Below are 15,107 nucleotides of genomic sequence, written 5' to 3'. Positions count from 1 at the left end.
GGAGGAGGCATCCATAGAGAGGGAGAAGCTAAAGAGAGTGAAGAAAGAACAATTTTAAGAGCATGTGGTCCCTGAAGAGGCAGGAGGGGATGAGATCCAAATAGAGGGATTGGCCTTCTATAGGAAGATGGTCACTTTTTACATCATAACAAGAAAGTTATGTTGTAGGACCTTCTCCTTAGTTCAGCTAAAAGCCAGGTTCTTGTCACATAGCCATAAAAGATTAGGCTCACAGACACTTTGAAAAGTGATAAAAATGAATTTATTGGGTGAAAGGGGAAAAAGGGGAAACAGGGACTCTCAGCAAAGCGAGAGTCCTCCTAGCCCGTTTCCTGCCTCACAGATTGAATCCCAGGTACCACCTCAGAACAGGAGAGGCCAGGCTCCTCCCCACTATAAATGAACTTCCCAAAGCTCCACCCCAGTACACACTTCTCCCAGGGCACAGGCAGTTGAAGGTTCTGCTACAGAGCCCTTTTTAACTTAACTGTCTCAGTTGTAGGAAAAGATGGGACAGATGCAGGTAAACTAACAGGCTTATTGGTTGGGAATTCAAGGCATTCTCATGTTAAAGTTTCAAACATTTCTATAACTTATCAAATTATTAAAAGACATCTAAGAAGATGGAAGTGGCAGAGTTAGAAATTTGATGGGAAGATTTGAAATAAAAGTGATGAGCAATAAGAAGAGGGTTGGTTGACTGAGATATAGGAGACACCCAAACAGATCTGAAGGCTCCACTGAGGCTTCCCCCAGGGAGACTGCTGGATTCTCCAGTCTGGGTTAAGTGATAGGGTTCCCTGAACTCTATCAAGCACTTAACACCTTGTGTTAATCCCATTTACCTTGTATGTTAATCTGTATCTCTGAGTACTGTGAGTTCCTTGAATGTAGGGAACAGGCCTGTTTTGTCATTGTCCAGAAGGATGTCTGTCATACAATTAATGTGCAATACATATTTGTGGAATAAAAGCACATATACATACCTGAATAATAATTAAAGATTTGATATATCTTGAGGAGAAAAAAGAGATCAATAGGATGAAGCTAGGTTTGTCTGAGATGGTTCAAATTCCCACTTGGTATTCTGGCATAATTGTTAACAGCACCTTGCTTTAACTCACAAAATAGCCCAGTTTGAATGATAAGTCATATGGTGACTGTAATGATTATACGATATTTACATATGAAGAAGAAGTAGGATCTGATTTTTCGTACTTATAGAATGAGGTAAGTAAGCAGGGAATCGCAATTTTTATCCCACTGAATAAACGATTCCTACCAGTTGTCTTCACAACCAAGCTATCACAGCCCTTCAAAGAGGTGTCATTAGGTTGGAGAAACTGGAACTTCCATTTGATAACATGGGCCAAGTGACTATCCTTCTGGAATCTTGACAAAGACTCATACTTCTTAACTAAGAAATTCAGTAGAAGATTTGGAGCAATGGAAAAGATGCTTAGGAAAACAAGTTGGCAGCCTTGAAAAACGAATCTTGCTCTGCTAGCTGGCTCAGCTTCATCCCTGATAAATCCCCACAGTCTCTACATGGTACATTAATTCTTTTCAATCTGTTTCATTGTTTCCTTTATGTTAGAAATATATTTGTATCAAAAAAATTTATATGTTATTATCCACAAGAGGCAAAGGGTTAAGAGACTAGGTAAATCAAAGGATAACTGTTTAGAGAACGGGTAATTCAAAACAGAAAGCACAGAGCCATTAGAATACTCGTAATAACCAAGATAAAAACTCAGAATGGAACAACCAGCACTCCTCTTGTAAACATTGCATTGATGAGGATATTTTATGGGCAGATTCAATTCAAACGATAGGCCAGTGGTTCTCAACACTGCCCACACATTAGAATCGGCTAAGAAGCTTTTGAAAAGTAAAAGACTCATCCCTCATAAACTCTGATTTAATTATCCTAGACCAGGTCTTGGACATCTGTGTATTTTAAAAGCCCTTCGAGTAGTTTAATTGCATGTCCAGGGTTGAGAATCTCTGCTATGGCTATAGCTGGAAACCAGCTGTCAATTGTTCATTTTCACAAATGTCATAGAAATACCTCTCAACAGAAAGTGGTCATTGAGTTTGGCCGCATTAGTCATTCTCATCACAAGATGGAATTTGAGGAAACTATTTGAAACATTCCTTATATGTTCTTGACAAGTTGTATTTAGGAATTTCTTTTCCTTTTTCAGTACTTGAAGCTTTTTTCTGAATTACATTTTGCTTACAAAGTTTAAGACGGAGCTTGAATTTTCAGTTTCATTTAAAATCACGAAGAGAAGTCTTAAGGGAGTATGTAGTCACCCTGTGGAATGCTCCTCTAGAGAACTGTGGTTTTCTCTTCGTCTTTGAAACTACATGTCTAATTCCATGTTATTAGACATTCCATTAAAAATGCTTCTTATTCACTCTAGTGTTCTTTTCTTATGATGCTCGTGGGTTTTGTTGTTGTTGTTGTTGTTGTTGTCGTCTTGCTATTTTGAGGAACTCTTCTATTCATTCAGTCACTTAATAAGAGTCTACAACATGCCAAGCACTCTGAAAGGCACTCAAGAGTCAGTAGCCAAAAACAGACACAGTTCTGCATTTCAGAGAATTTACAGTCTAGTGAGACACCATAAATATTACCCAAAGAATGGAAAGTTTGCACTGTAATAATTAGTGAAAGGAGTCTGTAGTGATATATAGTGATATCTCACTATATATATATCCCTGTATATATACCATACATATACATATGTATGGCAGATTCAATTCAAACTATAGGTCAGTGGTTCTCAAAATTGCCTACACATTAGAATCAGCTAAGAAGCTTTTGAAAAATAAAAGTACTTGACTCATCCTTCATAAACTCTGACTTAATTATCCTAGACCAGGTCTTAGACATCTGTATATTTTAAAGGCAATAGAAGATTTCCTTTAAAATGGAAGAGTTCCTCAAAATAGAAAACAAACAAACAAACAAAAAAACAAGCATCAGAAAAGAACACTAGAGCGAATAAGAAGCATTTTTAATGGAATGTCTAATAACATGAAATCAGACACGTAGTTTCAAAGAAGATGAAGAGAAAACCGCAATTCTCCAGTGGAATATTCCACAGGGTGACACCATATGTATATATATCCCTACATATACATATGGGAAATTTTAATCAGGTGGTTTGGGGAAAGTTTCTGAAGGAAATGACAGTTAAATGAGAACTTAGGATAAATAGGAGTTAATATACAGGAAGAATTCAGGTATCACAAGATCTGAAAAAAAGTAGTAAGTAATTTTAACATAATTAGGCAGAATCTATGAGGCTTATACATGTTGCATGATCTGGGAAACCCATAACAAAAAAGTTATGTCAAAAACAGTATGTTTGAAGTTTACAACCCTATTAACTGTCTATTTTGTCTTATATTTTTCTGACATTCAGCTACTTGTCTATAGATGCAACTCTGCAGCAGCTCGAATCACACTCCTTCTACAATTTGAGTAAAGTGACTCACATGTAAGTACAAGGAAAAGTGCAGCATAGACCTAAGCCACAACCACTCTTGACTGATAATCTTGGGGCTCCAGATGGCAATGGGAGTTGGTTTCTAGATTGTGAGTCAAAACTTCTGTCTATGAGTAAATTATTAACCTGTTCTCATTCTCTTCATTATGTATGAATGGTACATCATTTATGTATCCTTCATAAGCAGTTTATAACAGAGCAGTACATTAAAACCAAAGAAAGTAAAATAACACTAAGGCCCAGGAAGGCTGAGGATCCCCAGTACAGTAAAGACAACAACAGTCTACAAAATTGAAAACCAAATCTTCTGACTCCAAATGTGATATCCATTTATCAAACCATTTTGCTTCTTTGCCCCCTCATCAAAAACAAAAGCAATTAATTTGTAGTGAAGTCCTATATAAACCCTACTGATCTTAAAAGCAGTCATTTTGTTGTTGTTGTTGTTTCATTTTTGTTTTTGACACGGAGTCTCTCTCTGTCACCCAGGCTAGAGTGCAATGGCGCGATCTAGGCTCACTGCAAGCTCCGCCTCCTGGGTTCCCGCCATTCTCCTGCCTCAGCCTCCCAAGGAGCTGGGACTACAGGCACCCGCCACCACGCCCAGCTGATTTTTTGTAGTTTTTGGTAGAGACGGGATTTCACCGTGTTAGCCAGGATGGTCTTGATCTCGTGACCTCGTGATCCACCTGCCTCGTCCTCCTGAAGCACTGGGATTACAGGCATGAGCCACTGCGCCTGGCCTCATTTTGTTTTTATTATGACCTTTTTTCTCACAAAGATTCCAGTTGTTATTTATAAGTTTTTTTAAGTAAATATTCAGTTGTCTACTCTGAGCAAAAGTGTTAACTTCCTAAACCAAAGGAAACTATTAAATACAGTAATTAAAAAGAGAATCAGTTTAAAAATAAATTATTAAAAGACCATTTGCTTATATACTTGAGATATTGAGAATCTAATATCTTAAAAATTTAAAGAATAATGCAACTTATATTCTTCAAATGTTTCTAATATGTATCTGACATTATTGTCTGCAAATGGTTTTGGTCAATAGAAAAGATTAGTGAAGATTTTTGCATGCATGCCACCCAAATGTTTAATACATTTGTTTTATAATCATTTATTAAGCAGTGACTATATACAAAGCATTATAACTTTCATGAGAAAAATAGAGCTGAAAGATCACTCATCTTTGCTCAAGGAATTGAGAATGGTTTTGTGGGTATAAGGCATGAAACTGAGTATCAGTATAGAATGATTTGTTTAATTTATACATCACATAAGTACCATCAACCAAACTTTCCTGGGATTCCTCAGTATAGTATTAAAGCCCTCTGATTTGTTTAGGAAAGAGAGCTCTTTATTGTGTTGGATTTGCTGCAAGGATAGATATGTAGATACTAAACTTATGAATAGACATTTCAAATGCCAATGCATATTGACAGCATTTATTGAAAAGCTCCAATGAGGACTACATCAGCAGTAAAATAACACAATGTTATTCCATTTCCTAAGTGTGTTTTCTTTCTAAGCCGCCCTTCGAAACCGACTTTTTTTGGTCCTGTGATTTGGTAAATAGAAAGCTGAGCAGTTAGTTTACCATTGCCACTTCTAATTATCCCTGCCAGTACCTGTCCAGTCTTACGGAGCTCTATATACATCCTCTGAGATGGCTTCCCAATTCACGTTTAGATTTTGTTCTGTGATATGAATTAAAGTATTAGAACGTAAACACTCTTGAATCTAAAGCTGCCTCCTTGTAAATTTGGCCTAAAGGTCTCTCTGTACACAGTGGACTATAACCTAACTGGGTATGTGAACAGACCACAGACCATAACTTACTTTTTTACCAGTCACTGAGTTTCTGCCAATCACAGGTGACCAATTGTTCAAACAGTGTTCAAATAAGGCAAATACTGAGCTATAACCAATCCAGCTGCTTCTATACCTCACTTCTGTTTTCTGTATATCACCTTCTTTCCACTCCCACCTCCAGAAATTCTCTATCACACAGCAGCACCAGAGTCTCTCTGAACCTATTCTGGTTAGGGGGCTGCCTGATTCCTGAATTATTCTTTGCTCAATTAAACTGTTAAATTTATCTAACATTTTCGTCTTAACAGTACTGACATTAGGTCTGTGACCTAGAACTGTCACTCCAAAAACAAAAAACTATTCATTCAATAAATACAGTATGTTTAACACAGTTAAACCTGTGACCACTGCATCTTAAAAGGCTATATGCAAGATTCAAAATAGTAGATCATTCTGTTCTTATTCATACCCTCTTCCCTTGGCCTCTGTGATATCACCATCCCGGTTGGACTCCTACCATGCTGGTCAGTCTTTCCTATCATCTTTTGCTGGCTGCTTCCCCTTCCCCACTTATACTTATTGGGTTTTCACATGGCCCAATACTGTGTCGTCTTCTCTTTTCACTCTACCTTCTCCTGCTATGTGATCTTATCGAACAATCCCCAAATTTGTATATCTAGTTCAGGCCCTCCTTCTTAGTGTTGGTATATACCTATTGGTCTACTTGACCTCTCTTCCCAGACGTCTTACACATATCTCACATTTTATATCCAAAACTGAAATCTTAATGGTCCTCCTGAAATCTACTACTCCTGTGTATGTTGAGTCAATAAATGGCAACTTCCTTCATCCTGATGCAAATCCCAGATACCTGAGAGGTATCACTATACCTTCTTTCCTCATCACCCACTTCTACTCCTTCACCATGTCCTGTTGATTCTACTACCTAATACACGAAAAATGTATCCTCTTCCTCTCCACTGCCACCAACCTTATTTGAGCCACCATCATCTCTTGCTTGAACTATAATAATTTTGTATCTTAACTCCAATTGAGTATTTCCAGTTAATCTCCTCTAATTCAGTATCTTCACAGCAGCCAGAATGATTTTTCTTGAATAAAATCCAAGTATCTTAACATCCAGGCCCACAAGTTCAGCTGGTTCCTGCCCACCTCTGGGTTCTCATCATGCTCCACTCCTGCACACCTGTGTTCTTTGGTTTTTTGAACAGTCCAAGATCTTTCTCATCTCAGGGTATTCACATGCTTTTGCCTCTGCCTAGAAATCTATTTCTCGCCCTCTCTCTGCCTAGTTAACTCTACTGATTATTTTTTCAGCCTAATTATGACCTACACAGAGACACATACCCTTCAGGCCACTCCTGCATTTAAGTTAGATCCCCATTTGAATCTATCCTTGAATGCTTTTTGGTTTAGAACTTACTAAAACTTATTACGACAATGCAGATATTTGATAATAAGAAGTCTCCATAAGGCAGGATGCTTTGTGTGCCATTCACCTATACCAAGCTGTGAGGAAATCAAACTAAAACAAACAAAAAAGTGAAACAATGTATTCTGAACATGCATTTTAACAATAATGAATTAGAAGAGTAGGCTAGTCTGAATTAATGAAAAATCTGATTGACAGAATATTTAGTATATGTGTGTACACACACATATGCACACATATATGTTTAGCCAACCTTAACTGAGCATTTGCCATATCCCAAGCACTACACTAATTGCTCAACACATATGTACTCATTTAATCCTCAAAACAATTCTCTAAAGTAGTTACTATAATTTTACAGCCAAAACAACAGATTCAATAACTACATCTTTATATTTAAAATGCATTTCATGTAAACATCACAGAATTGGATCTTGCTTTTATATGCAGCCGAAAATCTCAGCCTTTTAACTGGAGTGTTTAATCCATGACTTTATTGTAATTATTGATATGGTTGGATTTCAGTCTACTATTTTCCTATTTGCTTTGTCTTCTCTGTTCTTTCTTCCTTTATTTCTCCTTTGTCTTCTTTTGGATTAATCTAGTTGTTTTTGGTTTTATTTATTAATACTGTGTTCCATTGGCTTTTTAGTCCTTTGCAAAATTTTTTTGATTACTCCAGAAATTACGATATGCATCCTTAACTTATCACAGTCTACCTAGAAATAATATTATATTACTCTGTAATCATGTAAGAACCTTTAGAAATTCAAATTCCATTTACCTTCTTCCATCTTTCATGCTATTGTTGTCATATATTTTATTCCTATATATGCTATAAACCTCATAACACATTATTATGTTAACTTTAATTTGAGTAAAGAAAAAAATAGTCATTTATGTACACTCAACGTATGTAATATTTCCAGTGTCCCTGCCCTTCTGTAGGTCCAATTATTTCCCTTTAGCCCAAAAAACTTTTAGTATTTCAGTGTGGTTCTACTGGCAGCAAATTTTCTGAGGTTTCATTTACTGAAAATATATTTTATCTTAATATTTGAAAAACACTTTTGCTGAGTATAGAATTCTAGCAAAGCCATTTTTGTTTCAGCCCTTTGAAAATATCTTTCAATGTCTTCTGGCCTTCTTTTTTTCTGATGAGCAGTCATATCCGTGTTATTATTCTCCTGTAGGTAAAGTGTTTTTTCCCCTCTGGTTACTTGTAAAACTTTTTCTATATCTTTACTTTTCAACTGTTTAATCATAATATGCCTAGGTAAGTTTTTTTTATATTTAATCTGCTTAAGGTTTGCTGAACTTCGTGGATTTATGGGTTGCTGGTTTGTTTAAATTTGAACATTTTTTCTAATATTTCAATAGAGTATGTTAGAAGTGATACAATGCCAGTTCTAGTCCCAGTCTTTAAGAGAACTGTCAGTGTTCACTTTATATCCTTGGAACCCTGAACAACCATGTAAGATATCCAACTGCACTGATGGAGAGACCATGTAGGAAGATCCTGAGATCCTGGGATGAAGAAAAGCCTAGCTGAGCCTAAACTTCTAGCAATTCCCATCAAAAAGCCAGGCATAGAAGCACACCCTTTTGGACCCTCCAAATTGTTCCAGACACCAGCTGAATAACACCCAGTGATCCTGGTGGAGGCTACATAGATCAGAAGAATCACCCAGGTTAGCACTGCCTGGCATCCTGATCCACAAAATTGTGAGCTATAATAAAATGTTATTTTAACCACTTAATCTGGGGTAATTTGTTATGCAACAATAGGTAGCCAGAGTAAGTAGCAATTATATATCAGTTAACAATGGGTAAAGGCATTGAGGATTTGTAAGAAAAAAATACAAGAATGGTAGGCTCTCTCTGAGTTACTCAGGATCCTAAGTGGATATAAATCATTTCCCCTGGGTTGTAACTTCAGCAAGGATACTGTTTGGACTGAAAAGCATGCATGTAATAAAGATTTATATCTGCAAAATGATGAAACACTAGACACTTCCATTTTCTATTGTACTTTCTCTTTAAGAAAGTCAATAACATACAGACTGCTGCTGTTGTTACTCCTAGTAATAATAGTTACCAAGTTCTGAATGCCTTTTGTGGGCCCGCACTTCACTAAAAGTACTTCACGTACACTGTCTCACTGGCTTTTACCAAGCCTTAGTCTCTGCTATGTGAAATGAAGATGGTAATACATACCTTGCAGAGCTCTTGCCAAAGTTTTCTTAGCTAAGACATTTCAAACTGAGAATTTGAACCCAAAAATGTCTGCCTCCAAAACCACTACAATGCCATAAAATCTCCTTAATTAAAATACCTGCAATAATTACAGAAAATGCTGGCCAGGCGTGGTGGCCCACACCTATAATCTCAGCATTTTGGGAGACTGAGGCAGAAGAATGACTTGAGCCCAGCCTGGGCAACACAGTGAGACATCATCTCTATGAAAAATATTTTTAAAAATTAGCTGGGCACAGTGGCACTTGCCGATAGTCCCAGCTGCTCAGGAAGTTGAGGCAGGAGGATCACTTGAGCCTACAAAGTCGAGGCTGTAGTGAGCCATGATCATGCCACTACACTCCAGTCTGGGCAACAGAATGAGATCCCTATCTCAAAAGAGAGAGGAAAAAAAAAAAAAAAAAGGCAAAGAAAAAGAAATGCTGCCCTCAGAAGAATGTTTTTACTTTTATGTGAGTGTTTTTGGGGTTTTTTGGTTTTGGGGTTTTTTTGAGATGGAGTCTTGCTCTGTCACCCAGGCTGGAGTGCTGTGGTGCAATCTCGGCTCACTGCAACCTCCACCTCCTGGGTTCAAGGGATTCTCCTGCCTCAGCCTCCCAAGTAGCTAGGACTACAGGTGTGTGCCATCATGCCCGGCTAATTTTTTGTATTTTTAGTAGAGATGGGATTTCACCATGTTAACCAGAATGGTCTCAATCTCCTGACCTCGTGATCCTCCTGCCTCAGCCTCCCAAAGTCCTGGGATTACAGGCATGAGCCACTGCGCCCGGCCTATGTGAGCTTTTTAAATCAAAAATAAGTTAAAATTTTTACAACTGGGATAGGTAAAATGTATGACTTCTGCCTATAGTATAATAAGACTTTATTTTGCTGATCCACTAAGTTGAATCAAATGGATTCATCAGAGGTTTCAAAATCACCAGCTTTAGCACCAATCCTTAAATAATCGTGAAAGTAGCTGTATGCACCTGCCAGGCAATTTAGAGAATCACTTCTATAACGTTCTACTTTTAGTGGAAAATCTGCTGATAATTTAAATTTTCTTCAATGTGCTTCAAAAATCTGAATACTTACAAACTCTCCTCAATATCTCTTATTTTTAATTTCTCAATAAATTAAAAGATACATCAAATCATGAATATTGCCTTTCAGTTATAGATTATTTCTTTCCTCCAGTTACATTTGAAATGTTAATAATAATTCATTAATAATTATCAAAGAATTAAGACTTCTCTCATTGAAAATCCTTGATAATATAGGAAATAATTTATTCTGTGAACTTTCATATCATAGATTAATATGAAAAGTAAGTGCCAGTCTAACAATCAGGGGAAGCTAAGGATCTAATGTATACCAAGAGCTTTGATAGACTTTTGACTTTTGACCCAGTAATTCCACTTCTGTACATTTTCCCTAAGAAAATAGAGTAGTGAAAAAAGTTAATGTAAAAAAGCCATTTGTTTCAGAGTTAATTATTTATAATAGACAGAATTTGGAAAGGACTTAAATGCTTAGCTAAGAGAATGGTCAAATATGAAATACTAGCCAGGTGTAGTGGCATGAGCCTTTAGTCCCAGCTACATGGGAGACTGAGGTGGGAAGGTTGGCTGAGGTCAGGGATTTGAGGCTGTAGTGCACTATGACCCTGCCTGTGAATAGTGATTGCACTCCAGCCTGGGCAGCATAGCATGACCCTGACTTGTAAAGAAAAAATCTGTTGCTATAGACAATTTAATCACATAAGAAAAGCTTTTATCATTATGTTATTTATATATGTGTGTGTGTGTATATATATATACACACAGTTAACAGACAGAAAAAAATAGTTTTTCTCTGTATTATCAAATGATGGGAATTTTTTTTTACATCTAACAGCTTATTATAGAGGATATTACAAAAGATAGAGACGAAGATTTGCATAGGAAGTATGGAGGAGGAGCGCAGAGCTTCCACATCCTCCCTTGGCACACCACCCTCCAGGAGGATGGTCAGCTGTCCGAAAGTTCATTTCCTTTTTGTATGAATGTGTTTCAAAGTTTCTACAATAAATATATAAAACCTCTATAGTCAGATGAAATAAACTTTTTAAAGATCAATATGCATTACACTTGAAATTAATACTTGATGTTAAGATACACCAGTAATGTATTATGTGATAGAACCCTGTCCTAAAATGTTACCTTAAAATTAATTTACCTATTTATTAGTCTCTGTTTTCACCTGGGGATTGTGTAGCACTTAAAGAATTTATAGTAACAAAATGATGGCTTGGGCAATATACACATATCTTGTTTTTAAAATAAATAGCAACTATTTCCTTATACCACCCAGAGTATGCAGTAAAGTGCACCTAATAGATGGCCAGTAATTATTCACTTATATTCTAATTAATCTCTTCCAACTCTACCCACTTGAGTGAGCAAACCTAGGCAAAATCAAGGTGACTGCCTTCCATTTTTTGAACTATAGGTGAGGCAGGAAATTAAAGAAAAATAAAATTATAAAGAAAGAGAGATAAGCTTTCCTATATTAGACTGACTTGTCCCAGAGGCAGCAACAGGCACAGTCCAGACCCAGGAAAAGTCTTGATAATACTGGCTAATGTGCTCTAGAGACTCTCCCAGCACTCCCTCAACATAGGGAGAAGAAAACAAACTTTCCTTTGTTTCATGGAATAAGTTTATGGATCCCTGTTCTCTGTAACTATTGACTTCAAATATTCTGTTTTATCTGAGAAATACAATGAAAGTCATAAGAAGCCTGAGTAGGCCTGAACTACAGCTGCCTGGGCACCACAGTGAAGGTTATGAGAGAAACCAGTGCAAGGCTCTTTAGAGCAAAACCTAGATAATGAACATCCAGGTTGCTTGGCAATCGTCATGTGCAATCCTGAGTTTGTCCTGCCTCTGTATCCCTACTTTCATCCCACTGTAAGCTTGCTTCAAGCTAGCCCACCCCGTTTTGTGAAATGTGTATAAAAATCAAGTGCTATCTTTGTTCTAGGCCCAGTCTTTGGACATCGAGTCTCCTAAGTCTGAGTGCACTCAATAATAAAGATATCCTCCTGTATATACCCCGAGATCTCTCTCTGGTCCTCCTGATCCCACAACATAGGCCCTTAAAAGTAAACGGGAAAAAAATTGAAAATCAAATTGAAACAAGAGTTAAAAAGAAGCTGGGGACTGGTGAAGAGCTAGGCTTTTGGCTAATATTCTTGTTCAATTTATTGTTTTAGCTAACAATAAATTGGCTGTGGCAGCTTCTCTTCTGACATCTGAGTCTAACTGAGTCTCCCTGGTTTATGCTGGTCTGACGTGTTCTCATCTCCTTTGGTCCCATCTAATTTTGCAGATGAAATGTAACGTCGGCTTTTTGATTGCCCTCAAACTGTTTCCTGGCTTGGCATGCTTCTCACTCATGAACTGGGGCAGTTTAGCGTGTGGGGAAATATCTCCAGGGTGAGAAGCACAGTCAAATGCCAAAATCCAATGCCTGTTGGATAATTGAGGTAGAAAGGGGGACACTAGGAAAATGGAAGGAAATTAGTGGTTGGAAAAAAGGTCTTCCTTAACAGAAGACTTTAAGTCTTCTTTTCCCCTTCTTCTGTTCCTCATTCCCTCACCTGAGAACTCCTTTCTCTCACCCTGCCGATTTCCCATATACTGTATGAGGGGTGGACTCAGGAACTGAGTGCCTGCTGCAATGCTAGTTGTAACAGGAAAGCCAATTGTCCTGTGCTAGGCTTTTATTGAGAATTAATAAATGTTTCTTACAGGAAGAAAAAAAAAACCCATAATGTAGACATGTGATTAAGTGAACCTAATTGCATGCTGAACTATTGATCTGTTGATTTGTGAAAACTGCACATTGGACAGCAATGTTACACTTTTCATTTAAATGTTTATTTTATTTGAAATCTAATGAAGGAGAATTAGACAATGAATATTTACATATATTTTTAGTTCTGCCAGATGATATCCTTGAAACATCATTTAAAAAAAAAAAAAAAGTCTGTATTTGAAGTCGTAAGTCCTAGATAAAGGCCCAGTGTTGCCTCTAAGTGTGTAACAGGAGATTATTCACTTGCCCTTTCAAAACATGTCTCCATAGTTTTGTCTGCAAAATCAGGATGATCCTTACCTGCATCACATGAGTCAGTTATGTTGTTCCCTCACTAGGAGGAAATTCACACCTTCCCCCAGGTGAAAAAAAAGTACACTGTTTCTTTTTACCCTTTAATCTTCTGTATTAGTTTGTATTCATGCTGCTATGAAGAAATACCTGAGACCGGGTAATTTATAAAAGAAAGAGGTTTAATTGACTCACAGTTCTGCATGGCTGGGGAGGTCTCAGGAAATTTACAATAATGGCGGAAGGGGAAGCAAACAGGTTCTTTCTCACATGGCAGCAGGAAAGAGACGTGCAAAGCAAAGTGGGGTAGAGCCCCTTATGAAACCATCAGATCTCATGAAAACTCACTCACTATCGTGAGAACAGCATGGGAGAACCACCCTATGATCTGGTCACCTCCCACGAGGCCCGTCCCCCAACACGTGGGGATTACAATTTGGATTACAATTCAAGATGAGATTAGGTCCTTCCCACAACACCTGGGGATTACAATTTGGATTACAATTCAAGATGAGATTTAGGTTCCTCCCCCAACATGTGGAGATTACAATTTGGATTACAATTCAAGATGAGATTTGGGTGGGGACACAGAGCCAGACCATATCATCTTCCAAAGCTGAATTTTTCTAGCAAATATGCTTTAAGAGCCTTTCATATTTCCCCCAACAAAGAAAAAAGAGCCTTGCTCCATAAAACAGCATACTTAAGCAGCCTATCTGGGCACATATTTTAATGTTATTTTTTATGTAGAATATATAAAGCTTTACTTTTTTGTTTTTAAAGTTTGAGATTTTTTGCATCCTCTTTCTTTTTTTTGATTAAGACAAAATAAAAAGTGAAAATTACACATTCCATCTTTTTAAACCTATCTACTAGACGTGACCACTGTGAACTGAGTACTATATTTTTGGAATTTTATTTATGCTTATTAGTTTGGGCAGGTGAATTACTATAAGAAATAGACAAAAATACAGACATGTAATAGCCCTAAGTGAGTGAGGTTTACTTCTTGCTCATGGGACAGTACTGGATGGATGAGTGGGCGTGCAGAGCAGCCACCTTCAGGCAATCATCACTCAGGGCCTCAGGTTGCTCGAGGCACAGCCATCTTCAGCTCTGGAGGGCATCTCCATTCCTAGTGTGCTGAATTACAAACCGCTTTTCTTTCTTCCAATGTCTCCAGTTTTCTGGCAGCATACCTAGCCTCCTGCACACTCTGGCCATAATTGATTAACTCAGAATGGTGTGATTTAAATTCACCCTCACAGGCATGCTTGAAGACATTCAAATTTGAACGCTTCTTTCACCCTTCTCTGATTAGATGTTCTTTTGTACTCACTTCTGCCCTTCCTTTCCTCCTGTCTTTGAAAAGATTTTACTAGCTGCGTTTGCTTCTTATGTTACCTCTCTCTATTGATTGATTGATTGATTGATTGATTGAGATAGAGTCTTGCTCTGTAGCCCAGGATGGAGTGCAATGGCACAATCTCAGCTCACTGCAACCTCTGCCTCCCGCGTTCAAGCAATTCTCGTGTCTCATCCTCCCCGAATAGCTGGAATTACAGACATAAGCCACCACGCCCGGCTAATTTTTGCATTTTTAGTAGAAATGGGGTTTCACCATGTTGCCCAGGCTGGTCTTGAACTCCTGACCTCAAGTGATCCACCTGCCTAGACCTCCCAAAGTGCTTACAGGCATGCGCCACTGTGCCCAGCTGTTATCTCTCTCCATTTAGCTAAACTACTGGCAGTCTACGACCACTCCACCCCTTCTCTGCTTCAGGAGATACTTTTCAAAAGTCTGGTGAGCTGTTGCCTTACCTCAGAAAGCAGCTTCTTTTCCCTGCTGTTTTCTTGTGGGGTCTCTGATTCGTCTTTCTTCTTTGTAGCTCCTACATTTCCTTCCAGAAATCCTCTCCTCTTTCATGTTT

General features: G+C 37.8%; 1 protein-coding gene across 2 annotated transcripts in view; it reads left to right on the top strand.

The window, feature by feature from the left end:
- Positions 1-15,107, top strand: part of TSHR (thyroid stimulating hormone receptor) — a 171,947-nt gene that overhangs the window by 109,031 nt on the left and 47,809 nt on the right. For both annotated transcript variants that reach the window (XM_033187246.1, XM_033187247.1), the window contains exon 3: positions 3,438-3,512. In XM_033187246.1, coding sequence (XP_033043137.1) covers positions 3,438-3,512 — 75 coding nt within the window. The remainder of the gene's footprint in view (positions 1-3,437; positions 3,513-15,107) is intronic.

Source organism: Trachypithecus francoisi, unplaced genomic scaffold (assembly GCF_009764315.1).
Source record: "Trachypithecus francoisi isolate TF-2019V2 unplaced genomic scaffold, Tfra_2.0 Lachesis_group3, whole genome shotgun sequence".
Taxonomy (NCBI): Eukaryota; Metazoa; Chordata; class Mammalia; order Primates; family Cercopithecidae; genus Trachypithecus; species Trachypithecus francoisi.
This window is presented reverse-complemented; position numbering and strand designations above follow the sequence as displayed.